At 46.1% G+C, this 27869-nt stretch overlaps 1 protein-coding gene across 7 annotated transcripts in view; it reads right to left on the minus strand.

The window, feature by feature from the left end:
* EML1 (EMAP like 1) overlaps positions 1–27869 on the minus strand; it is a 170277-nt gene that overhangs the window by 57037 nt on the left and 85371 nt on the right. For all 7 annotated transcript variants that reach the window (XR_014313538.1, XM_082737637.1, XM_082737638.1 and 4 more), the window contains 2 exons: positions 16338–16520; positions 1267–1402 (listed from right to left, as the gene is read on the minus strand). Coding sequence is in view for 6 of the 7 variants with exons in the window: in XM_082737637.1 (XP_082593763.1) it covers positions 1267–1402; positions 16338–16520 (319 nt within the window). In the remaining variant the exon portion in view is untranslated. Of the gene's footprint in view, positions 1–1266; positions 1403–16337; positions 16521–27869 lie in introns of those variants that run through there.

Raw genomic sequence — 27869 nt, forward strand, 5'->3', positions numbered from 1 at the left:
GAGGAGAGAAGGTCAGAGGGAGAAGCAGACTCCCCGTGGTGCCAGGATCCCAATGCGAGACTTGATCCCAGGACTCTGGGATTGTGACCTGAGCTGAAGGCAGTCGTCCAACCAACTGAGCCACCCAGGCGCCCCAAAATCAATTTTCTTAAAATTCCCAAACACTAAGCACATGAAACTCTATCTGATAAACACACAAGGGAAGTTCACTTGTTGAGTGAGAGGACGAACACTATATATTTGAAAGAGAGAATGGGATGGCCACGTTCCTCCAAGTCACAGCCCAGCATCTGATCCAAAGCCTGCAAGCCCGCTGGTGGTCCCTGTGTGGCCCGGAGCCTGCTCACGCGCCCTAACGCGGTCCCTGCTAGGCAGCTGGTACCGTAACGAGCCCTAAGAGCTTCTACGGTGGGCTCACTGCAAGCCCAACAGGCAACATGCTCAAGAATTTCTTTAAGGTTTTCTAGACTCTATTACCATCAGGTGTTTAATTTTCTAGAACCTAACAGCTTAGACAAGTGGCCTGGCATATAAGATACGAAATTTTAATATGACAATCATGACATTATAGAAACGTTACAAGCAGACTATGCTCTGACAGACAACATCCATATGTACAACTTCACCATTAAACACAATTTAAAAGTATGAGCTTATCCAGATTTTATAGATAAAAAGTTAAGGTTGGTACGGCAATCTGAATTTTGCTCTATGCCAAGTATAAAGCTGGGAAGAGCATATCTTTCTTTTTTTTTTAAGAGCATTTTTTTTTAAAGATTTTATTTATTTATTGGAGAGAGAGAGAGAGAGCGTGAGCAGAAGGAGCCACAGGCAGGAGACCCCCACTGAGGAGGGAGCCCGATGCCGGGCTCGATCTGGGAACCTTGGGATCATGACCTGAGCCAAAGGCAGGTACTGACCGAGCCATGCAGGTGCACCTGCATTTTTTATTAGTTTTTAAAGAGCATATTCACTTTTAACACAGGTTACACTCCCATTTGGGTTTTCAAGAGACCCTCGAGCAAAAATACAAAATGGCACACTGTGGTGTTAGCCAAAGGGGTTTCAAAGACAGTAAGATTAAGTCTAAAAGAAGCAGAAAAATACATTTACAGAGGTCCTGATACGGCAATACACCAAACATTGTACTTTTGTTGAGTTTTAACTCAGACAAGAAATTAAGAGGTGTCACATAAAAAGGCAATATTTATTTCAAACCTGAGCTGGAACACCTTTTCAAGTTGGGTTAAGGTACTCGGTACCTACCTTTTGGTTGAGGCGGGCACAGCAGTTTCTTTCCTGGTCCCCGAGGGGGACGGGAGGGAGCCACTAGGTTTCTTTGGTAACACAGTGCCGTTGTTGACAGTGGTCCTTAAAGGCAAGGTCTGCACCAGTGGTCTTGCTGTGAGACAAGCAGAAAACGCAATCAGAGCTTTCCTCCTTTGTCAAAGTAACTTTTTACAGAACTCAAGGTAGATGGGGCGGCAAGGGACATTGATTTTAAAATGCTGGCAGAACTGACAAAGGTGCAAAGAGAACTCAGAGGAGACTGTCAACAAAGGGTGCTGAACAATGAGGCTGGACACAATCTCCCCCCTTATGCGGAAACGCACTGGAAATGGACCGAAGACCTGGGGTAAAATGCAAAACTGTAAAACTTCTAGATGAAAACACAGGAAAAAACTGTGTCCTCGGGTTTGGTGACTTTTCAGATACAACACCAAAAGCACAGTCCCTGTAAGGAAAAAAAAAAAATGATGGCTTGACTTCATTAAAATTATAAAAATGTTTGTACCGTGAAAGACATTGTTACAAGGATGAAAAGACGGAGCCACGAACTGGGAGAAGATACTTGCAAATCACGTATCTGACAGAAGACTTGTATACAGAATATAAAAAAGAATGCTGAAAACTCTGCAGGCAGAACACAAGCTGCCCAATTAAAAAAATGGGCAAAAGATCTGAACAGACACTTCACCAAAGAAGATCTACAGATGGCAAATAAGCATATGAAAAGATGCCCGCCGTCTTTTGTCATTAGGGAAATGCAGATTAAAACAATAATGAGATATCTCTATACACCTATTAGGGTGGCTAAAATCCAAAAAACAAACAAAATAGCGATTGCTGGCCCGGACCAGAGCACCAGGGACTCTCATTCATTGTTGGTGAGGATGTGAAATGGAAGGCACGTTGGAAGACAGTTTGGTGGTTGTTAAATGAGCCCATCATCATGTGGCATGAGGTCCTCAACTGATCTGAAAACTTATGTCTCTATAAAACCTATATTTAATACTTACAGCAATTGTATTCATGACTGTCAAAACTGGAAGCAACTGAGATGTCCTTCAGTTGGGGAGTGGCTAAACAAATTGTGGCCCATCCAGACAACGGAATATGATTCAGGAAAAAAAAAAGGAAAGAAAGGAAGGAAGGAAGCAATATGCATAGACAGGGACGAGCCTTAAGTCCTCACTGCTTCGTGAATGGCTCCATCTGCATGATGTCACTGAAGGCAAAACTACAGAGACAAAGACCAGACCAGTGGTTGCCAGAGGTTGGCCAAGTCAAGGTGGGGAGCTGAATTAGGGAAGATGTGAGAGCATTTGCAGGTGGTAATCTGTATGAGGCTGTATGGTGGCTAGGTGACACCAAGCATCTGTCGAAACCTCCAGACTCTTACAGCACAAAGAAGGAAATTTAATGTATGCTGATGAAAATCCGTTAGGGGCTGGGGGAACCCATGATGGAGAAAAGAATTGAACTATGCCACAAGAATGTGCTCTAATCTCTTGGAAGGGGGTGGCCAGGAAGGTGCTGTGGAAACAGGGAGAGAATGTAAGATGGCCAAGGAGCCCATCTGTGCACTGTGCTTAGATCAGTAATGTTGTTTTCCACCAGGCACGGTCGGTCAGCATCCCTGAAACCACTGTCATGCGCCCAGCAGTGAACAATTACGAGCGGCAAGGAAGATGGTGGGAGCCCAGCGTCTCACTGTTGCAGAGGGAGGTTACAGACAAGCAAGGGGGATGGCGCTGAACCAGCTGACGGTAGGAGACCTCACTATGAAGCCATGTTTAGCCTGATGCGGCGACAGGTACAAATTATACCTATGTATGTAAACATGGGTCAGTAGAAACACACTTCTTTTCTTTTCTTTTTTTTTTTTTAAGATTTATTTATTTGAGAGAGAGAGAGAGAACATGCAAGCGGGGCGAGGGACAGAATCTTCAAGCAGATTCTCCACTGAGCGTGGAGCCTGACATGGGGCTCGATCCCACAACCCATGAGGTCATGACCTGAGCTGAAACCGTGAGTCGGATGCTCAACTGACTGAGCCCCCCAGGCGCCCCAGGATAAACATATTCCTCAGCTCTGCCTGCTGAGAATACCGGACGCAAGGGCACCCAGCACCCAAGCCCTGGTTACTAACACAATTCCACAACAACTAAGAACCAGGACTCCTCAGGGAGATGTCCAGATCTGGGGCTGCGGCAGGGCGCTCCATCATGAGCTTGGAGCCACCTGGACAGATAGAGAGTCTGGACGGGCTCGGAAGCAAGAGTAAAGCCCCAAACCCGATACAGATGGGGCCAAGTCAAAGGGCCCCAGGAGTCCACTGAAAGAGCGCCCCTAGTGGCCAGAGCTGGGACCACTTCAGTGAGGAATACAGACAGTAGCACCAGATTATAGCCCAAAGCATAAAATAAATACCCAGGATTCCAGACTGACAGAATGACTGGATAAATAATTAAATGGGTGGGAAAAGATAATTTCTCTCGTGCAGAATTCCAGATCATTTACGTAGATGGTTTATCCCCAAGGAGGTGGCACATAGTCCTCTATTAGGTGTGGGTTGCATGGTGACTGCCTTCCACGCAGCACAGGGTGGCGGCAGGGCAGGCAGTCACTTCACTGTGGACAAACCTGGTGAACTGTATTCGGGCCAGCGTCACGGTGATGAGTCACGTCGACAGTATGGTCCCTGGACAGGATGGGACAGAAATACCCTTTCCCTCTACAGTCTTCTCCCTAAACCCCCGGGCCTGCCAGACAAACCCAAGTCAAAAGACAATGAACTCTCCGACCAGGGCTTCTCCAAACTGTCGGTCGTCAGAAAGAAGGAAAATCTGGGAAACGGTCAGTCTAGAGGAGCCTCGGGAGGGAGGACAACCGAATGTAATCCCGGAGGGGATCCTAGAACAACAAAGGAAGGATGTTAGGGATAAACTAAGGAAATCCCGATAAAGTGTGCCTCTGATTAATAAAAAATGTGTCATTAGGGCGCCTGGGTGGCGCAGTCGGTTAAGCATGTGACTCTTGATTTTGGCTCGGGTCATGATCTCAGGGTCGTGGAATTGAGACCCACGTCAGTCTTTGCACTCAATGGGGAGTCCGCTTGACGGTTTGCTCTCTTTCTGCCCCTCTCCACTGCATGCTGTCTCTCTCTCAAATCAATCAATTTTTTTTTTTTTTAAAGGTGAAATAAGAAATAAAGCAAGTATCATTGTGGCATACGAATGTAAAATGTTACTCGCAGGCGGAACCAGGTGCAGCTGATGGCAGCGTTCTGTATGATCCTTGCAACTTTTCTGTAAATCTAACGCTATTCTGAAATCAAAAAATCGATTTGAAATGCTAGTAGAATTTATTTTGTGCATCACAGAATTAAACCTGCCTTGACTGAGGTTCTTGAAAACAATGGCAAAACTGCACAGAATGTTTTTAACACACCGACACCTTTTGGTTCCTAAGGCAGGGAGTTGGGCTTCTTTCTTTTTTCAGAAGTGACAGAGAACAGCAAAAAGCACAGGCGGTGCCCCACCACACTCCGCGCGCTCTCCTTCCTCACCTCCTGAGCACCGGCCCACCCGGGGGCCCAGCATGCTGGGAGCCAGCCTCCCTCAGCAAGACACCGCGGCTCCCGAGCCGGGACCCCCATCTTCTCTCCCATCTGCCATGCCCCCTGGACAGGACCCTTCTCCCCTGCAGAAGGAAATTCGTCGTCACCGTCATTGTCACTGCCCTGCCTTCTCTCTCTGCTTTGCCCACTACTTCTGTTTCCATTCTGGTTTTTGTTTTTGTTTTAGTATATGGACGGGGCTAACCAGAGTTCCCTCAACGTTCCATCCACCGGAACCCCTGGATGTGACCTTATTTGGAAATAGGTCTTTGTCAAAGTAATTAGTAAAGATGAGGTCATACGGGATTAGGGTGGGCCCCGAACCCAGTGATGGTGTCCTTGTGAGGAACAGAGAAGGAACACAGAGGCCCCGGGAGAGAAGGTCAGGTGACGGCAGAGGCAGAGCTGGGAGCGAAGCATCTAGAAGCCAGGGAATGCCAAGGATGGCCAACAGCCACAGAAGCTGGGACAGAGGCCTGGAACAGTCTCTCGTGGAGCCTCCAGCAGGCACCGACTGGCCGTGCCCACGCCTTGCCCTCAGCCCAGGGATACTGGTCCTGGATGGCCGGCCTCAAGCAGCGTGAGAGAGGGAGTCTGCTGTTTCAGGCCGCCCAGTGTGCGGCCCCTGGTCACCGCAGCTGTAGGAGGTGAGGAGGATGCATCCGTCAGCCGGCTGTCCCTGGATTCCTGCTGCTCCTGCCTGTGCAGCCTGGCTCCGAAGCATGACTCCTAGACCCGAGGGAGGGTCTCCTGGGTGTTTGGTCAGCGCTGTCCAGGCTTGTCTCCCCGTGGCCCTCACCTTGACGTCCCTCGCCACCATCCCCGGCGGTGCCCTGGAGCCGCTCACGGTGGTACAGGTGGTCAGGACGACACAGAACGGAAGGGCAGCTGCACATGCTCGCTGTGGGGCAGAGAGGGACCACTGGCAGGGTGCGGTCTCGTCCTCCTGGGACCTGCATGGGTGGGGGCTCCTACTTCACACCCGCCCAGAGAGGAGAGGACGCGGTCCGACCCCCGGGTTACGGCGCTTCCCACAACCTCTGCAAGCTGCTCTCATTCTGTCCGTATGGCTTTATTTCTCCCTCTGCGTGCCCAGAGTCTTCCGTGCGCCCCCCACAAACCAACAAGCACAACAATGCCACGTCCTTAGCTTTGCCTCTGCAGGGCTCGCGCACCTGAGTGTGCCCTGACTCACCCAGAGGGCGCGTTACAGTACAGACCGCGGGGCTCCAGCCCCAGGGTTTCCGATGCTGGGTCTGGGGTGCAGCCTGAGAATCTGCCTTTCTAACAAGCTCATGGGTCGTGCGGCCATCGCTCTGGGGACCACACTTTGAGACCCACAGCCGAGGCCATTGTGCCCCCTTGTCATCCCTGGACTCCCGATGGTCTCTCTGAGCTCCCACCCCCACGCCAGTTTGTACCTGGCAATTTATCCCTTGCTTATATACTGCGGGGGGTGGGGGGGACGCTAACCTTACTTTCCAGAGTAACAGTGGACACCTGTGCTGGGGGGTGTCGCCCAGATCTCACCACCCTGTGTATGTGCCAGGGAGGCAGCCTGGGGGGACAGCTCTGTCCTTGGGCTGAGAGCAGAGCAGCAGCCCTCACGCCCCCCCCAGGCCCCACGGACCGAGGGAAGGGAGCAGTTGCCTGAACGTAAAGCGAGAAAACCTGCTTGGGGAGCAGCGGCAATGCTCAGGGAGGACATGGCCCGCCGAGGGACCCCCGTGTGGAAGGAGCCAAGGAAGAGTAAATACTCTGGCCGCTCTCCCTCCCCTCCTTCCAAGCCCCAGCGAGGGCTCCCAATGCCCCAGACTAACTGGGAGGTAGAGGCCAAGGGCCTGCCGGTGAGGTCCCCACGGGTCGGCCTGCAGGGCAGAGCTGGTTGGAGGAGGGGACAGGAAGGACCCAGAGGGGCTCACAGAGGACATCTGGCACGTGGCTCCTCTTGGCCCAGACTGCCCACCCGTCCCCTCACGCTCGAGGTGAGCCTCCTCCCTGCTTCCAAAGCCCTGGCCTGTGCTGCTGCCCCGGAACGCCGCACGGCAACCGCCTGTTATTCCCCTGTCCCCTCCATCAATGAGGGAGGCTCCGTGAAGGTGGCACGCCTTCCCAGAAGGTGTTCAGCCAGGATTTGGAGATCGGCCTGTGCTGGATTTCAAGAACAAAGCCTTGCTTCCAAGAGAAGGCGTTATGTTACCATTTCTGAGTCATTATGAAAATTTCATTTCTTCTTGAGTCATAATTTCAAAGTTCAGTCTCATAATAACCTAGTTCTGTCTTTCTCCCAAAAAGGGGGCTGTGATTGTAGAAGCCCACGAAAGATCAGCTCCATGGGCAGGCTCTCTGACCTGGGGCAACAGATCTTGTACATTAAACTATGACAGAGGATGCCTGGGGGGCTCGGTCGGTTAAGCGTCTGCCTTCAGCTCAGGTCATCAACCCAAGGTCCTGGGATCGAGTCCTGCAATGGGGTCCTTGCTGAGTGGGGTTCCTGCTTCTCCCTCTCCTTCTGTTTGCTGCCCCCCAACCCCTACTTGTGCTCTCTCTGACAAATAAATAAAATCTTTTAAAAAATGATCGATAACAGGGCATCATCAGAAGCAAACAGAATCCTTTAAGTTCTGATGAGAAATCATGAAAGAAAAGCCGAGGATGGGGCAGGAGCACGGTGACCGTCCTTGGAGTGATGGAGTGGGTGAAGAGATCTTGTTAGGGCCACACGCCTATCTGGGTACTATCCCCCGGTTTTGCTCGCCACTCACTTGGTTAATAGCGCTGGAGCTGCCCCCAATGTGCCTGCAACCAAGTGGCCATTGTGCTCACGATGCCTCAGCAGGTCGCTTCCGTGCTTCCTCACCTAGATGCGCTCAGCCACTCAAGGAGGAAAGGGGGCCGCCATAAAGGGAAAGTTCCGGAAGAAAAAAGTGCCTCCCGGTGTCCAGTGTGAACAAGTACCGGCCTGGATGGGGAGGACACAAGAGCCACTACAAGGGGTCATTTTCAGACAAGTGATCTTCAAGACCGAGGAAGAGAAGCAGCACAGGGAAAGGTTCAGACATAATTTCCTCTCATCAGGTGTGAAGATAAATGACCCCTTTGCCACCACGTGACACTCAGAGATGAGACATTCTTCTGGTTCATAAAAGGGATCTTTTAAATAACATTTTAATTGTTCCTAGGGGCAAAACATAGACACACGGCATGAAAGAAGAATTTCTCAAATAAAATGGGAAGGAATGATAAACGGTGTGTATTCAGAATGCATTCGTTGGAGCCGTATCAGGACGGCTGGAATCTCAAATCTCGTGGGAGACTGAGAAGCACAGAGGACTGGAGGGGTGAGACAGGCTGGCCTCCCTCGCAGTTTGGCTGACTTACGGAGGCTCGGAGAACTCACGACCCTTCGAGCACCAGCTTCCCTGTGAGCGACGGGTAGCCCCAGCCAGCCTGCAGGGCCGCTGCAGGGATCAGGAGTGAGAGTGGGAGCTGTGCGCAGCAGGTCCGGGCTGCTGCAGGCACACAAGAAGTGGGGGCTCTCATCCTAGGGCTACAACCAGATGATGAAATGCGTTTGGCCATCAGGGTGCAGTTGAACCCCCGGAACGTGATGGGAGCGGAATTAGCGTCTCTTGTCAGTTACAGTCAGAGGCACCTTCGGCGGAGTCAGACCCACGAGTGCCCTCAGCCGCACCCAGCACACCCAGGCACGGACAGGGGACGATGCTTGGCAAAGTGAGGGCGGCAGGGGAGTATAGGTAGGGGCAGGACCACAGGTCTGGGTACGAGGGCCACAGTGCTAGCCCCAGTGTGTCCCCAAACTGGCAGTGTGACCTGAGGTCCCATTTTTAGTTCAGATGTGCTCTAAGGATGTCTCTTCCCACCCTGAAATCCGATCCTAATGATGTAGGAAGAGTGCTCTGAGTTTCCATGACTTCGCCACCCTGAGTTGGTTTGTAGCCAGACCTGACAGCCCACCAGGGAGCTGAGCCACAAGGAAGACATGCAGGACCAACAGGTGGTCGTTACTTGGCACATGCTTTCAGAGAAGGTCCTCGATAAACTACCAGGAGTTAAATTTTCTGCAAAATGACTCCACAGCACGGTAGCTGAAAGTCTCTGGCTCTAATAAAAGTATTTGCAATCTCAGGTCTAAAACAGTCACGATTAAGCCTGAAATGAATTTCTTTTAAATCCTTCTAGGTGGTAGGATTGGAATATTCAGACTTCAAGGATGACTACCTGTGATGACGTATTTTCAAAACTACCGTTGATATAAATGCAGAAATTCGAGGGTAACTAGTCAAACCTACCAATGCTTATTATCATAGATGTTACAACCTGAAGACCAAGAAACCCTTTTCATTCACATTACAGCAATAACTCAATATGCAATATTTGATAGGTGAAACATCCCCGTAGGTTTCAAAATAAATTTAATTATGCAAGTGTGACTATGTATGTGGTTATGTGTAGAAATTCAAAGTTTAATTTTAGCATATCTTACCATTATGAATCTAGACTTCTTAATTATCCATTTATTTTATTTTGTTTATTTTTTAAAAAATTTTTATTTGACAGAGAGAGCAACAGCAGGAGCGGGAACACAAGCAAAGGGAGTGGGAGAGGGAGAAGCAGGCTTCCTACTGAGCAGGGAGCCCACTTTGGGGACTCGATCCTAGGACCCCGGGATCATGACCTGGGCTGAAGGCAGATGCTAAACGACTGAGCCACCCAGGCGCCCCTATTTTATTTTCTTTTTTAGAGAGAGAGAGAATCTCAAGCAGTCTCCATGCCCAGCACAAAGCCCACCATGGGACTTGATCTCACAGACCTGAGATCATGACCTGAGCCAAAGTCAAGAGTTCAATACTTCACTGACTGAGCCACCCAGGGACCCCAAACTGGAAGGAATCAATTTATAGGCTTCATTTATTATTATTATAAGTAGGCTCCACACCCAGTGTGGACCCCAATGTGGGGCTTGAACTCACGACCCTGAGCTTGAGACCCTAATTATCCATTTCAAAATTTATGAAATGTCCACGTTTGGAACCAGAGGAGGCAGACTGTGTCTGCTACTTGGTGAGACAAGTGGGTCATTAAGTCCTGGGGAAGATCCCGTCGCTGACGACCCAGCAACGTGACCCGTTCTCCATCCTCTGCTGGGCGGTCCTGCACTAGGAACCTGTCCTAAAGACGTACGGACAACGGCGCAAAATGCGTTAACTTGTAAGGTGAAGTGTGGCATCACCTGTAAGACAGAAGACCACGCACAGGGACGGGTGGGGTGATCCGTGGGGGACTCTCACCTCGGCTGTGCACGAGGAGTAAGGAAGATCCTGTTACACCCAGGGGGGAAGACGGAGCACAAAGCACTAGAAGCCTGACGACTTTCAGCAGATTTAAAATCTTAACTCTTCTTGCATGTTTTGTTAAGATTTTATTTATTTACTTATTTAAAAGATTTTATTTATTTATTAGAGATCACAAGCAGGCAGAGAGGCAGGCAGAAAGAGAGGAGGAAGCAGGCTCCCCGCTGAGCAGAGAGCCTGATGCGGGGCTCGATCCCAGGACCCTGAGATCATGACCTGAGCCGAAGGCAGAGGCTTAACCCAGGTGCCACCCAGGTGCCCTAATATTTTATTTATTTAAGAGAGAGAGAGAACGAGAGAGCACAGAGGGGGAGGGACAGAGGGAGAGAGATTTTTTTTAAAAAGAGGATCTTTATATCTTGGGAAATATATACTAACATATTTATAGATAAAATGATACAATGTCTTGGGTTTGTCTTAAACTAATCCTGATGGGGTGAGGGAAGTAAGTCACAAGGGGATAATAAATGAAACTGGCAACATGTTGATAAATAATGAAGCCAGGTAAAAAATAAAAGGTATTTTTCTTTCTACTTTTATATACATTTGAACATTTCATAATATAAAGTTCTTTATTTTATTTTTTAAGATTTTCTTTGTTTTAGAGAGAGAGAGAATGGGGGAGGGGCAGAGGGAAAGGGAGAGAAAATCTCAAGCAGACTCAGTGCAGAACCTGATGTGGGACTCGATCTCACGACCCTGAGATTATGACCTGAGCCAAAAATCAAGAGTCAGATGCTTAACTGACTGAGCCACCCGGGCGCCCCATCATAATACAAAGTTTGAACGCAATCCTTCTTAGTCTCTGGGAAACTGAATACATCTACCAAGCCTTCTCATAATTCATTAATAATGCCTATCTAAACCGGGGAAGGCAATTCATGGGGAAAATGAGAGAAACCACAGTGTGTTGTCTTAAAAAAAAAACCCAAAAGCGGGACTCCTGGGTGGCTCAGTGGGTTAAAGCCTCTGCTTTCCACTCAGGTCATGATCTCAGGGTCCTGGGATCGAGACCTGCTTCGGGCTCTCTGCTCAGCAAGGAGCCTGCTACCTCTTCTCTCTTTCTGCCTGCCTCTCTGCCTACCTGTGATCTCTGTCTGTCAAATAAATTAAAAAACAAAAACAAAAACCCAAAAGTTATGCTCCGTAGTAGAGCCGTCTGTAAGTCGAAAGACAAGGAGAAAGCACAGTGTAGGAGAGAGAGGGACTCAAACTGCTGACTGCACTGAGCCGGGATAAAGAACTAGTTATTTGTTAATTTCGTTCGCTGCAGAGCGTGTACAATTTTAATTAGTGAGTTGGGCCTCGCTCCTAAAGTCTGTGAAGGGACCACACATAATGTCTCGCACCATCACGTGCCAAATACGAGCGATGCTGTGTGGGACACTTTGCAGATCTTGAGAGGAGAGCTCTCGTTTGAAGTCCTTTGGTTATTCATTTCCTGAATATCTGGTTTGATCTGAATAATGCAAATCGGAGTGATACTGTTAAGCAGCACAACACAGATGGTGGGAAGAAGGCATGTCCAGCCAGGCCCTGGGGACCAGTCCCGGGTTTGTGTAACCGGGGTAAATAATCCAATTTCCTAGAGGCTGTTTTCTCATCTGTAAAATGGGCCTGACAGCACCTACTTCAAAGACCTATGGAGCAGGGAGACGGGATCACAGATTCAAAATATCTACTGCGATGTCTAGTACCCAGCCAATCAATAAATGGTAGGTACACCCATACCTACTGATTCTGAAAATCAGGAGTGAGCATCAGGGTAGCAGAGGCTACTGAAAGGTGAGCCGCAGGCTGCTTTTAGCAGTGGCCTCAGGGGCTAAGTCCTGACACCGGAAGGTCTTGATGTCCCAGAACAGCAGGACTCACGTGCAGATGAGCATCTCTACCAGAAAGTTTTGGTTCTACTTAGTAATTCTCTGATCTGTTGATTAATGGGGCTCAGAATATAACCAATAAAAAAGGCTGCAAAAGGTATGTTAAAGTTTACAGAAGGCAAGCTTCCAGATTATGGTCTGTACCCACAAGCAAAATGTAAAATGAAAATTGGAATTACTTGCTAGTTAATGCATAACAAAGTGGACAATCCCAGATACATGGGACAGTGACTACATTTTACAGTGAAATCTTATAGCATTCCCCTAGCACTGAAATGGAAATTAGCCATGCATGTATACAATAGGCTTATTATGAATTTAACTCCAAACCACAATTCCTTGTCTTCTTGAGAACATGCGTGAGCCAATGCTGGCCTCAGGACATTTGCCCTGAGCCCTGCTGTTGTTCTCAGCGCAGTGAAGATCAGGGTCAGGAGTAAGAAAGGAGTAATTTTTATTTTTTTAATTTATTTTATTTATTTGAGAGAGACAAGGAGCACACAAGCCGGGTAAGAGGCAGAGGGAGAAACAGACTTCCCGCTGGCCTTGATCCCAGGACCCCAGGATCATGACCTGAGTCAAAGGGAGATGCTTAACTGACTGAGCCACCCAGGTGCCCCAGAAAGGAGTCATTTTAAAAACACAAATTTCTTCTGCTTATTACACTAAAGAATATTTAGAAACCAACTAAAAGATATAAAAAGAAAAGCAATCCCAATCCTACCACTCAGGAAAACAAGCCATCAGTGAACTCTTGGCTCAGTTATTTTCCGTCTTTTTGCACAGATTTTAACTATTTACTTGAATTATGCCACGTATACATGTTTATATCTTGCCCTTGACTTTATGCAAAGTACAGGCACTTTCCCTGTTGTTACCAATAACACAGGCGTTCTTCACGATGAGGCCGTAGGAAGGGCGGGCTGTGGTTTTCTAGCCGTGCCCTGATGGCTCACACTCCTTCCATCCCTTTCTACCCATTCATCCCCCAACAGCATGCTGTGGCCGTGAACTCTGACTCACGAAGCTCTCCTGAACTTTTACTCACAAGAGCACCTCGAAGGGGGTCTTTCTCACTGCTGGTGAGGAGCACTTTCATATTGCCAAGAATTTTAAAAATATGTGCCTTCACCAACCAGCTGATTCCCTTCTCTCCACTATATGGTCACCCAAGCTCAGCATCATTAAAAAATGCCAAATGTCCCCGTCTGAGAGTCCATCAAATGTAAGGAAAGCAAACCTCGCAGGCTGAGGTTCTCCGGAGAACAGGGCAAGCGGCCCTCAATATTCAAACAACAACAACAACAACAAAAACCAAAGGCAAAAGAAAAGAAGAACAGCGCAATTTGGGGAGCTCAGGTAGAGACTGAGCACCTCCTGAGGCCCAGGGCAGTATCACTGGTTAAAAATCCCAGGGGCAGGAGAATGTTGTCAAAGCAGAGTGGTCTGCGACGTAGCCCCCCTGTGTAAACTCCACGTCCACAGGCCCCGCATTGGCTGGGTTGGCTACAGTCTGCCCCCTGTCTCGGGAAAGCCATGAACTTGATCTGACCGTGATTATTTGCCCGAGACTGTAGTTCTCACTGTTATGCAAGTGAAGCCCCACGAAGAATAATGAAGTAAGTCAAAGCTAAAAGGTCACAGAACTTTCTTGACATAAGTGAAGTTCTGTCACAGAGAGAGATCAGAATCATGATGGAGGGACTCGCAGGCCACACTGTGGCTACTGTGCAGACCCAGCACCCAGCCCGGGCTGTCTCGGAGCTGGACCCCGCTGAGCGCTTTGAAAGCTCCCCGCCCCCGGGGGGAGGGGGGGCACAGCCGTTCCTGCCACAGGCAAACAGCCCAGAGATGTACACCCAGAGCTCGAAATGCCGAACCCGAAGCTTCTGACCAGTTCGTTCGCATGTCGTGTGTCCCGTCTTCTTCAAGTCTGTATGAGGACGGCAGGCCAAAATAATGGAGAGTGTGAGACTAAAAATAATGGGGCCTTTTACAAGCAAAGGAGGTTTGCTTCTGATCCGTCTTGTGTGATCCCCCAAATGAGCCGTGGCTGCTGAGGACAGCTCTCCAGCTAGAGGTGCACAGGCACCCCCAAGGCTTCCCCCAGAAGGGAAGCCGGGACCCAGAGCTTCAGACAGGCCCCCGCTTCCCTGTCCTGCAATCACCTGCTTGGGCGAAACTGGCCCACTGCACTCCACTCACCAGCTTTCTTATCTCTGTTCTATCTCTTGGGGGTAACTCCCTGGCTAGTATGCCTTAATTTACTTTTACTCATGAAGAGAATCTTATACAGAAATAGAGCTCACTATGAAAACAAATTACTCTCTTAGATGAACTTTTATAAAAACCAAACTTTACTCTTAATCAAAAGAAGAAAACTCCTCAGTAGGTGTCTTGCATCATTTTTTCCCGAATTAAAAAAAAAACAACAACAAAAAAAAAACAGAACTTTTGGAAGTGTGACACTTTATGGGAAGCAACAATTTTGAATATACTCTTTAGGGTTTTATTTTTGGAAAGCTGAGCAGGTCAGGAATTCCTAAAGTAACCTGCTTTCTGTTTAGAATACCCTGATTGCTCTAACTTAGCAGGAAGAAAAAAACAGGATTTAAAAGGATTATTTAAGGGGCCCCTGGGTGGCTCATTTAGTTAAGCATCTGACTTCAGCCCAGGTCCTGATCTCGGGGTCCTAATCAAACCCCTGTTCAAGCTCCCTGCTCAGTGGGGAGCCGGTTTCTCCGTCTCTTTTTGCCTCCCCGCCCCCAGCTTGCGCTCTGTCTCTCAAATAAGTAAAATCTTTTAAATAAATAAATAAAAGGGTTATTCAAGAGGTAGTGTTACATGGTAACAGATGGCTACACTTGTAGTGAACACAGCATACAGAGATACTAAATCACTATGTTGTAAACCTGAAACTAATGCCACATTGTACGTCCACCATACTCAGATAAAAATAAAATTACGGAAATCTGGAGACATTGCCCAGCACATATCTCTTCATGGAGCTGGTGATAATTACCCAGAAGGACAAAGAAATAGATTTCTTTCCATGGAGATGTGAAACGTAGCCAAGTACTTGAGAAAAAAGTAACATATGCACCATCAGACAGTACTCTCTCCTGACTCCAAGAAAAACATGGTAACTGTGAAATAATTTGTTAAATCCAAACAACCAAAAAAAAAAAAAAAAAGAAAAAAAAAGCTAATTTTAAAGGGACATTTACATGCCAGTGTGATCTCAAATGTTTTAATCAAAGGGTTTTAAGCCACGATGCATTCTGTTTTCTAAAGTGAGCCACGAGGAGCCGACGATGAGCAGTGGATATGGGTTGCAAGCAGACATCAGGGACTGACTGCGACTAGCAAGACAGAAGCTTTTATGAGACGTTGTACTTCCAAATTTTAAGAAGAGGGTCACTACAAAGTTACTTCAAACACAAATATTGCTTTTTTTATGTTTCACACACACACACGCCACGGGGAAATGAAATGATGATTTGAATTTGCCGGAAACCCACTAGGTACTGGATTCTGTAGCAGGCTCTGTTCTCCTGGACAGCAGAGCAGGAGGTTTGAAAGGAACAGGAGGCTGTGCCCGGGAGGAGTGTACTAGTTCCAAGCGGGCGCAGTGAGGGATGTTCTAAAGTCCTTGCGGGTTCTAATCTCCTCAGGGAAGGGCCTGCCCTCTGGGCCCCCAGTCCTCGGCTCCGAGCTCTGCTGTGGCGTAGGATAATTAGCTATTGGCTGGGCTGAACTGAACGGTAGCAGACAAGCTGAGTACAGAGAAAGAGAGGAGAGGCACTGAGAAGTTTCTAGGGGGAACAGCCTCTGGGAAGCCCAAAGGATTGTGGGGTTTTTGGTTCTAGGTTCTGCCTCGCAATGTACTGCTGACCTAAACTTGTCAACAGTTGCCCCCAGCCGTCCACTGTGGGTGGTTCCAAGCCTTTCCTGATCACCTACAGGTGTACAGCCCTGGGCTGAGCAGCTCACTGACTTCCAGCCAAAGGAACCCTGTCCCACCTCGTGGGAGGGTTCCGGCAACCCTGAGACCAGCTCGTTGATATTCTGGTCTCCCGTCTCCCTCACTGGTCACTGCTGAAAACCGCGTGTGTCCGCTAGGGACAAGCCCCTGCTCCAGCCCACGTGTCGGCTGCTCTGCGCCCCAGAAATGCCCACCTCTGGTAGGTCCTTTCCTGCTCAGCACAGCCTGCTGCTCCTCCGTGATGTTGAGCCGCCGAACCACGTCCGCCAGCGCCGATTTGAGCAGCTGGATGTCGTCTTCTTGCATCTGGACGCGCTGCTCCAGGGAGGCAATGCGGTCTGTCACCTCCATGCTGCTGGCAGCCGAGGCGCTGTCATCTAAACCAAAGGAGAGGAAGCAGGGACTCTTTAGTGCTCCCCAGAGAAATCAGACCGGCCCCCGTGTGCACACACACGGCTAAAGCATAACCGTATTTACCGACAGAAGGCAGCTGCTCTTAACGCAGAAACCATGGGACAGCGCGACTACCCAGAACCACGACCGCTCATTCTGCTACGGTCTCTTTCATTCTGCTTGTGCTTTTCATTTCTTTTTAGCTGTGGGGTTTTTTTTTTTTTTTAAGATTTTATTTATTTGTTTCAGACAGAGAGGGAGAGAGACAGAGCACAAGTAGTGGGGAGGGTCGGGCAGAGAAGCAGACTCCCATTGAGCAGGGAGCCTGATGCGGGACTCGGTCCCAGGACCCTGGGATCATGACCTGAGCCGAAGGCAGACGCTTAACTGACTGGGCCACCCAGGCGCCCTTAGTTGTGGTTTTATTGGTCACTATATTATTCTAGATACAAAGCAATGTTATTTTCTTTCCTATGACATCAGAGACCTCAGGGGTGAGGGCAGGGGGCGGCTAGGGTCACCCACTTCAATTTCACACACACTGCAGAAATCTACCACACGGCCTTCTAGCTTTCGAGCTGTCGTTGCTAGCAGATGGGGTGGTCTGACAATCCCACGACTACACTGTCTCCTGAAACCAATATTACGCACTGTATGTTAACTAACTAGAATTTAAATAAAAATTTGAAAAAAAAAATCTTTCTGCATGATTTCACGATGTAACTAATGTATTATCTTTCTCAGGTAACATAGCTTTAACATAGCAGTTACCAACTGCTTTGGTTTCGGGATTCATGTGTATTAGTAACAATTACTGAGGACCACAAACAGCGACTGTTTGTGTGAATTCTGTCCATCAATATCTACTGTATTGAAAATTAAAACAGGCATTTTATAAATATTTAATTATGACCTATTTAAAATGGCAAAAGCACGACATGTTCAATAGCACATTTGTATGGAAAATTGTTGAGCTTTTAAAAACAAAAATAGTTTTTAAAAAGATTGACATTTTGAATATCTAAAAATTTTCTTTAATGTCTGGCTTATTAGAAAATAACTGGATGTGTTTCTGCATTCAATCTGCTGTGATATGTTAATTTGGTTGGAATATATAAAGAAAATTTGGCCTCATGCTGACATGTAGTAGGAAAAGGAAGAAGTACTTTAATAGCCTCTTCAGATAATTAGGGGTAATCTTGTTATTCAGTCAAAACACAATAGATGGTAACATTACAAAAGTTAGCCGTAATGCAGAATCTAAGACCATATAAATAAAATTGTTTTACGTCGTTAAAAATGAAAAAACACAAGACTACACTATTTATCAGTCATGCCTGCTAGGGTCTGGCTATTCGGACAAAGCAACATGAGAGGTCAGATCTGTTTGGTAAGCATCCCCTTACAGCGATAGCCATCCTAGTCTATCACATTGAACCATTAATTGCCAGTTCCTTATCAAGGCCTCAGCGGTTCCACACAGTCTCTTTGTCTCCGGAATTCGTTTCATGCCATTCCTCCTTTCATCCTCTGAGCTTTGGTCACACTGATCTCTCGCAACTGCCCTAACAGCTTTGGTATCTGCTGTTGCCTTTACTTGAAACATTTCTTTTTCTCTCCCCCCGCCCATCTTTCCTTTTCCTTTTCTTTTAAATTTTTATTTATTTATTTATTTTTGAGAGAGAGAGAGGCAGGGGAGGGGCGGAGGGAGTGGGAGAGAGAGAATCTTAAGCAGGCTCTATGCCTAGCACAGAGCCTGATGCAGGGCTCGATCTCATGACCCTGAGATCATGACCTGAGCCCAGATCAAGAGTTGGACACTCAATAGACTGAGCCACCCAGGTGCCCCTACTTGAAACACTTCTCCATGGGCTCTTTGAAGGACCAAATTCTTCTGTTCTTTAGGTGTCAGCTCAACTGGAGCTCTCAGTGACCTTCCTAACCTAAGGTCAGTCCTTGGATCACCTCAACCTAATTTATTTCTTCTACAACATTACTGTGCTCTCATTAGCTTATCTCCTGTCCTCTGACTAAAACATAAGCATCATGGAGTTGCTTCTACCTTTAGGCATGACAGACCCTTTATGGACAGCACCACCTGCCCACCTGCTCACAGAGGGCAATTTTAAGCCTGGAAATTAAACAACTACAACCAAACCAAACAAAACCCAAAAAACTACCTGAAAGTACTAGAGAGGAGACATAGGTATGTAGACTCTGTTAGGGGGGGGCTTCACACACTCACTTTGAAAAATAAACAAGTAAATCCCTTTTGTGTGGCTTCTAGCCAGATCTAAGCAGTACATGGCAGGGGTGAGGGTATATGTGGGAAACCCTGCAGCCATTTTGTCTGAAGAAAACCAAGAAGTGAAGTCCAAAAACTGTGAACACTGAGGAGAGGGGAAATTCCAGAAGGGAAGACACCAGAGGGGGATTCCCAAATTCTTTCTATCTGAGCTTGGGCTGACCCAGGAATTATACCCACATGGAATAGACTTAAGTACCGTCCCTAACAGCAGAAGAGCAGAACTCAGATGAGAGGCACAGCCCAAGAAGCAGTGTGAAGTTCAAGTCTAGCCAAGGAACACAGCCACCAAGACAAAGGGAAGAACACTTCTCAGAGGAAAACAATAGAAGACAAAATCCCTACAACTTAAGATTTGTAATGTCCAGGATATGATCCAAAATTGTTCAACATTCTAAGAATCAAGAAATGAAACACAGTCTCAAGAGGAAAGAAAATAGATTGAGTCCGACTCCAAAACGAACAAAATATTGGAACTAACAGATAAGGAAAATGAGATATTTCCAATGAATGAAAACTTCAGCAAAGAAGTGGGAAGCATTGGCACTGAAACAGAAACAATAAAAAAATGAACGAAATAAAAATTCTAGAACTGAAAAACACAAGTTTTGGAGTAGAGAATTCACTGACTGGATGCAGCTGCATGGACATGATGGAGGAAAGACAAGTAAACCTGAAACTGAGGAGGGGACATCTCCAGGGTGAAGAACACAGAGAAAAGAACTGAGAAAAAAAATTAATTGAGTCTCTTGGGGATTTGTTAGATGGTCTCAAATAGTCCAACATATATTACATTAGAATATAAAGAGAATGAGGCAGGAAAAAATATCTAAAATATAAAAGGCTCCAAATATCCTAAATTTGATGCAAGATAGAAATGTAAAACAACAAAATGCTAAACAAACACAAAGCAAAATAAACACAAGAACCCCACCTCCAGGTATTGCACAATCAAACTGCTGAAAACCAGATGCAACACACTTACTGAAAGCAGCAAGAGAAAATGGGCATAGTATATGCTGGGGAAGGACCATGCAGACTAGAAGACAGTAGAACATCTCTAAAGTACTGAATGGGGACGCTTGGGTGGCTCAGTTGGTTAAACGTCTGCCTTCGGCTTGGGTCCTGGGATTGAGTCCCACATTGGTCTCCCTGCTCAGCAGGGTGTCAACTTCTCTGCCTCTGCCCCTCCCCTCTGTTTATACACATTCTCTCTCTCTCTGTCTGAAATAAATAAAATCTTTAAAAAAAAAAATAGAGTACTGAATGAAGAAAATTCAATCCAAAATTCTATAACCAGCAAAAATATCCTCCAACAGTGAAGGCAAAGAAAAAAATTTAAAAATAAAGGGAACTGAAAGAATTCATTGCCAGCAGATCAACATTACAAGAAGTACCAAAGGAAGTTCTTCAGGGTAAAGGAAGATTATATAGGAGAGAAACTCAGACAGTCAAGAAAGAATGAAGAGCCCAGGAAATGATAAATATCTGAGTGAGTTCAAGACTTTTTTCCTTTTTGCATTACTTGTTAATGTTCTTATAAATCACTAAAATGCTGAAGATGAAAGTTATAACATTGTCTGCTAGGATTCATGAGAGGTGTACGTGTAATATATATAACTACCATAACATAAAGGATGGGGAAAGTCTGGGTCTATAAGATTTTAACATTTTATGTAAGATTTTAACAGTAATAATATTATAATAGTATACATTATCAACTGTGAAAAGTTAAAGAGGTATATTGTAATCTCTAGAGAACTACTAGAGAATAGTAAATAAGGATAGCTAAAAAAAAAAAAAACCCAACAGAAATATTAAATTGAAATTCTATATTCAAATAATCCGAAAGAAGGAGGGAAAAGGGAGAGAGGAACAGAAAGTAAACAAATGGAAGAAAAAAGGAGAAAGAGAAATGTAAACTTATTACAGCAATAATTACATTAAATGGTACATTAAAGTAATAATTGCATTAAACACACCAATTAAGGGGTGTCTGGGTGGCTCAGCTGGTTGAGTTTAACTCTTGATTTGGGCTCAGGTCATGATCTCAGGGTCCTGGGATTGATCCCTGTCTCAGGCTCCATGCTCAGCAGGGAGTCTGCTTGAGATTCTCTCTCTCCCTCTCCCTCTGCCCTCCCCCACCCACATGCTCATCTCTCTCTAAAATAAATAAATGGGGCACCTGGGTGGCTCGGTTGATTAAGTGGCTACCTTTGGCTTGGGTCATGATCCCAGGGTCCTCGGATCAAGCCTCACATTGGGCTCCCTGCTCAGCGGGGAGCCTGCTTCTCCCTCTCTCTCTCTGCCTGCTACTCTGCCTACTTGTGCTCTCTATATCTCTGTCAAATAAACAAATAAAAGCTTTTTAAAAAGAATTAATTAAAAAAAGAAAGAAAGAAAAAAAGAAAACCAACACATTAACAATTCAAAGTCCAAGAATGTCAGGGGGAGAAAAGGTAAAACCTAACTATATGCTATGTACAAGATACACACTTTTTTTTTTTAAAGGATTTTATTTATTTATTTGACAGAGAGAGATCACAAGTAGGCAGAGAGAGAGAGAGAGAGAGGAGGAAGCAGGCTCCCTGCTGAGCAGAAGGCCTGATGCAGGAGTTGATTCCAGGACCCTGAGATCATGACCTGAGCCGAAGGCAGAGGCTTAACCTACTGAGCCACCCAGGCGCCCAAGATACACACTTTAAATACAAAGACACAGGTTGAAAGAAATGAATAGAGAAAAGGACACAGCATGCAAATAGTAAGCATAAGAAGGCTAGAGTGCCAATATTGATAATCAGATAAAACAGATACCAAAAAATGGTACTACCAGAGATAAAGAGGGTCATTTAATAATCAAAAAAGGATCAATTTATCAAAAAGATAAGACAACCATAATAAGTTTTAAAACACATGTAACAAAACCAGACAGAATTAAAGTGGGAAATAGGCAATCCCACAATTATTCCTGAAGATTTTATCACTCCTCTCTCTGCAGCTGATAGAACAATTACTTTAAGAAATCAGTAAAGAAATAGAAAGTTTGAACAGCATTATAAACCAGTCTGACTTCCTGGATAGTATGGAAAGCTACACTCAACAATGGCAGTGCACATGGTATATTTACTGGGACACATTGTGTTCTGGGCCCAAAAAACAGACCTGAATGAAGTTAAAGACTAAAAGAGTATGTTTCCTGAGTACTGTGGCATTAAATTAGAAATTGAAAACAGTAAGAGAACCATGAAAACTGCTACTACTTATAAACTACACACTTAAAAAAAAAAAAGATTTATTCATTCACTTACTTATTTGAGAGAAAGAGAGAGAATGAGCATGAGTTGGAGAGGAGCAAAGGGAGACTCCTGCTCAGTGTAGACACCTGCTGAGTATAGAGCCCGATACAGGAATATATCCCACAACCCTGGGATCATGACCTGAGCCGAAGTCAAGAGTCAGATTCCCAACTGACTAAGCCACCCAGGCACCCCAAACGACACACTTCTAAATAATCATTAAGTCAAAGACAACATCACAGGAGAAATTAGAAAATACTTTTAATTGAATGATAGTGAAAATGTAACACACCAAAATGTGTAGGTTGCAGCAAAGCAGGTCTTTGAGGAAAATTCATAGTTTTAAAATCTCCTTATTAGGAAAGAAGAGCATTCTCAAATCAATGATTCTCAGCTTTCACATTAAGTAACTAGAAAAAGATGAGCAAATTAAAACAAAATCAAGCAGAAAGAAGGGAAATAATGAGATGAAATCAAAGGGATACAATATGGACAAACAATGAAGAAAATAAATGAAATCAGAAGCCAGCTCTCTGAAAACATCAGTAAAATGTAAGCTCCATAACAGCAGACATTTTTTCTGCTGGTCCACTGCTCTGTCTTCCCACTATGTAGCACCTCTTAGGAACTCAATAGATACTTGGTAAATGAATGGATATCTGGGTAAATGGGCATCTCTTATGAAGCAGGCATCAAATTAGTTGCTGGGGATATGAAGATGATTGGATTAACATAGTTATTATCCTTCAAAAGCTCTTTGTGTAGTAGAGAAGACACATGTCCACTAATGTCTAAGACAATTTGATAATCATATAATTATAATTATATAATATGTAATTAATATATAATATAATATAATTATGTAATAATTATATAATTGAGAAATATATAAAATAGCAAGTGAACATAGAGAAGGGGATATTGAATCTATCTGGGAAAACAGGAGCCAGTAGGGGTTGGCCCTGATGGACAAAATCACCTACATGGAAATCAAGAAGAACAGTATTTAGGTGATGGAAATACTTGGAACAAAAACATGGAAACAGGGAAGCATAGTGAGTACTCAGAAAATCATGGCTTTTGAAATTGAAGTCTACCACTTTGTAGTTTCTGCTTATTGGATATAAATCTGCCATGCCCCTAAATTCAGGTTCTGTCAACATTCTGGGTAACAGATCCTTGTTTCATACACAGAAATACTGTTCAAGTATGTCTATGGCACTCCCAAGAGTTCCTCACAACCGTAGAACTCATCAAACATTCATGTGCGCTTTGGACTGCTAAGATCTTACAAAGAAAACACTGTACAAGTCTTTAAAAATATGTACACACCTATCTGTCTAAAGAAACCAAACTTGAGGTACGAGTTTGCAAATGAACTTCACACACACTCCTCACCCTCCAAGAACTACAAACTCTGATCTCTTCGCTCCTAAAGGAGTCGTATGTTTCAGTTGGGAACACTGGTGAGAATGTCTTTGTTTTTTCTGTCTGTGTAGATGAATGGAGACATAGAAATAACTTTAAAAATCTAGTAGAAAGAAAACAAACACCCCAATTTAAAAATAGGCAAAAGAGTTGAATAGACCCTTCACCAAGTGGCAAACAGGCACACGAAAATGATGTTCAGTGTTCCGGGCCATTGGAAGAATGCAAATTCAAACCACAATGAGGTGTCACTACACAGCTCCTAGAATGGCTAAAATACAAAAGGCCAACTAAACCAGATGCAGCCAGAATATGGGGTACAGAACCTCTCTTATGTCCCTGGTGGACACGTAAGATGGTAGCTCACGCGGGAGAGCAGGTTGGCAGTTCCTTTTAAAGTTAAACCCACCCCTAGCTGGGGACCCAGCAATCCCCAAGCACTTACTAGAGAAATGAACACCTGCACACCAAAGTTGAGAACGTCTCTATTCATACTTGGTGAAAACCGGGAACCGTGAACGGAGTAATAAACAGGAAGGAACTACTGATACCGGGGTCTGGGTGGACCACTCGCTACGCTGCATGACGGAAGCAGTCTCTGAAGGTGACACTGTATCACTGCACCATGGGACATTCTCCAAAAGACAAAACTACAGTGAGGGAGCACAGATCAGGGGCTGCCAAGGCTTGGGTTGGGGTCTGGCACTAGCAAGTTTTGGGGAAAGATGGATATGTTCTGAATCCCGGCCGTGGCGGTAATGACAGAGCTCTATTCTGTGTCAAAATATATAGAACTGTCTCCAAAAAGCAGATTTGTTGGATGTTAACACAAAAAATTAAATAACTTTTTGAGAGTGCAAGGGAGATATAGTCTGCCCATTGGCTTTGCTGGTACTTGGTTTGTGAAGGTTGGTCACTTTCATCCCTCGAGATCTCAGCAAAGAAATATTCCAAATGGAATACTCGCTGCTCACGGGAAAGAGACCATCCTCAAGTTCTACGTAACTTCTTGTGACTACACAGCAACTCTGTGTGACTCCTCCATCCGTCCTGTGACCTGGATGGGGAAGCAAGAAAGTCCCACGTGATCAAGCCAAGCCAAATGGAGGGGAGATGAGGGGAGACACAAAGGCATCCTCCTCCAGGGAAGCGGGAAACAGCTGAACAAAATCTTTTAACGTGTGAATAAAAGAAAGGAGGACAAGCCTGTGTAGCAGGTGTCACATGGGGCCCCGGGCCTGATAGACCTAACTGGGAAGGTCTCCGGCCTCAGGAAGAAGGCAGGGAAAGATCTATGGACTGGGAGAAGCCATCGTAGAGCAAGTTAGTGTTGGAGAGTACTTGTGGGAGGGGGGATATACTCTGGTCATGGACAGTGTGGACTCTGGACGGTGGGGTCGCCTGCGGTCAGATCCCAGCCCTGCTACTTACTAGCTGTGTGACCTGGGGCAAATTATGTGTGCCTCAGTTTCCCCATTTGTAAAACAGGGACAATAACAGTGATGTACTCTCGCGGGTTGTTGTACTATTCAATTAGTTAATGCACGTAGAGCACTTGGGATGCATTTTTGCATATGGTAAATGCTTTATAAAGGCAAGCTACAATCGGGCCACTGTTGTTGTTAGTGTTCATTATTATTACCAATAAAAATCACTGAAGTTGAGTATAACATTTCCTGCAAAATTCCTATGTGTGTTGTCTGAACACTGTTATGCAAAATAGCACTGGAAAATGAATTAGAAATTAGTGTCTGATTAATAGTGTGTGTTTTTCCAGTCACAAAAGAATCTGGCAAATGGACCTGTGCATTTCTATGACTTGGCGGTTTTCTGAGTAGACAGCAGGTGTGAGAGACGGTGCGCACTGGCTGTGCGGGCGAGCACGGTACCGAAATGGACTAAGTCAGCTGGCTTCACCCCACCTCGCACTGTCCAGCCGATATTATACCTCGGACGGCATTCCAAGGCAGGCAAGCCAGGCCTGTCCCGAGTTCTAAATATTCACAATGCAAAACAACATCACTGTGGCCTCCATTAGCTCTGTAGATGCCTTTCATGAAAGTGCATAGATCAGACTTTATTTTAATTATGCTACCAAATGTGTGTAAGAAAAAAAATTGAATTTTAATATTTTACCAAAAAAAAAAACCCCATACTGAAAGCACAGCGCCCCCCCCCCCCTCAATGTTTGCCTTCAAATACAAGCGATTAAGAACGGGAAAGTCTGGTCTGCTTCAGAGAACCTCTATTTGCAAGACTTGCTGAAGTTGGCCCTGGGACCTAATACCCGTGCTCTACAAATCCTCCCGCAGCCTGCACTGGATTTTCCTGCTTCTGCACCCCGGGTGGCTACTCTCAGGAACAGACGGAAGGTTCCCGGGCCGCAGCGTGAGCTGTCCACAGTTCTTAACCTTCTTGCGTATGGAAAAGGCCAGTGTCGATCACATGACTTTACAAATTCAAGTTCAGCCGGCAAAAAACTGGGATGTGATCATGAAAAATGAAACCCAAAGCCTGGTCTAACCAACACAAACCACTGCTTGCCTCGGGACCTCTCCCAGGATTCCACGGCTTGCGACGGGGGGGGGGGGGCTCCTGTCCATTCCACCAGCGCAAACCTTGTTCGATTGCGAATCCAGCATGAGGAACCCCTTTGCGAGTCTGAATTTTAAAATAATGTTCGTTCCTGTAGCTCTAAATTCTACCCAGGCATGTCATTAAAACAGTATTAACAACAGAACTGCTTTATCTTCAAAGTTTTCCCATTCCTGTCCAACATCGTTGCACTTTGTGGAGTTGGGGGAAGGGGCTGAAAAAGACCAGCTTCTTCACGTTTTCACCTCTTGGGCTTTTAAACTTATGTCTGAATTGGAACTAGCTGCTGGATCTTGGTGCCTGCTGACGTCCTCAGGAAGTCACCGGGGATCTGTTTACACAGGACATGCAGAGAGTCCCTTTATCTCAGGATCAGGAAACCATCAGTGATCAGGCTGCAGAAACTGACAGAACAGGCAAGGGACAGACAAGATTTAACCTGCAGTAGAACCCAACCCACGGCGGGGTGAGGCCCGTGGCGAAGAGGTCTGAGCTGGCCTACTGCTCTAGAGGACACCCTGTATCCTCGGCAGCGGCAGACCCCCTCAGGGCCATGGATCCCAGCCTCGGGTCGGCGTTCTGTCCAGGTCCAAACCTCGGGGAGGCTGACACTCAGTGAATCCTGCTCTGGACTGCCTGGGCTCTGGGGCCCGAGCAAGAGCACTGCTTTGGAGCTCGAATTGGGCAGGGTTCAGTCCCCGGTGTGTCACTCACTAGCTGTGCAGTCTTGGCAAAGGACTTGGCTGCTCCAGCAGTAACACCACCTGTCTTTGGAAGTTCTTGTGAAGATAAATGTGGGCTTATACCAACATTTAACACGATGGTGGCAAACAGATGCTCAACACGATGGCAGAATCACTACCGTTCATCGTGGCTAGCACCCCTGTTCATAACAGCAAATGTGAACACTGAACTTCAGGGAGGTCAGCACTGACAACGGCTACTGGGCAATTTTTGCACCTTGGGTCAACTGAGGAAATACGACATTGACCTAAAGTAAGGCAGGGTCCCAGACAAGCCCTCCTGTGACAGCCCACCGTGAGCGGCCAGGGATGGACTGAGCATTACCTCCACAGCCCCATCTCTGACGTGATTCTCATGAGAACCTCGCCTTATGCCCGCTTCTGCATTTCCAGAGGGGATACAGGTCCAGGTAGGTCCTATGTCACCCCTGACTCCAGTGGCAGGGAGGGATCCTGTGGCTCTGCCCTTGCCCTAGATCTTCATGTAGCCAGCTCTGGATGTGACTTTTAGGTTTAATTACTGCTTGACAGTAAAAAGTAGCACAAAAAGATCCAGTAACTTGTCTTTTATACTTTTATTTAAAAGGCAAGGGAAGTGCACTTTGTCACCTGTTCATAGGATTCTCTCATTTTGTAGAGAGAAACAGGCTCTTGACTCTGTAATGTTGGTCTCCGAGTAATGTTCCTGGAGGTCAAAGGGGGACTATTAATTTTAAAAGGCTAACTTAGAATCTGTCCCCTTTATCTTGAGATGTTCTCTCTTTTCTTTAATTCTTTTTTTAAATCTTTTTTTTTTTTTTTAAGATTTTATTTACTTGGGCGCAGGGGAAGACCACGAACAGGGGGAGAGGCAGAGGGAGAAGCACACTGCCTGACGAGCAGAGAGCCCGGCGCAGGGCTCGATCCCAGGACCCTGAGATCATGACCTGAGCCGAAGGCAGACGCTTCACTGACTGAGCCACCCAG

This window comes from Mustela nivalis, assembly GCF_964662115.1.
Source record: "Mustela nivalis genome assembly, chromosome: 6".
Lineage (NCBI taxonomy): Eukaryota > Metazoa > Chordata > Mammalia > Carnivora > Mustelidae > Mustela > Mustela nivalis.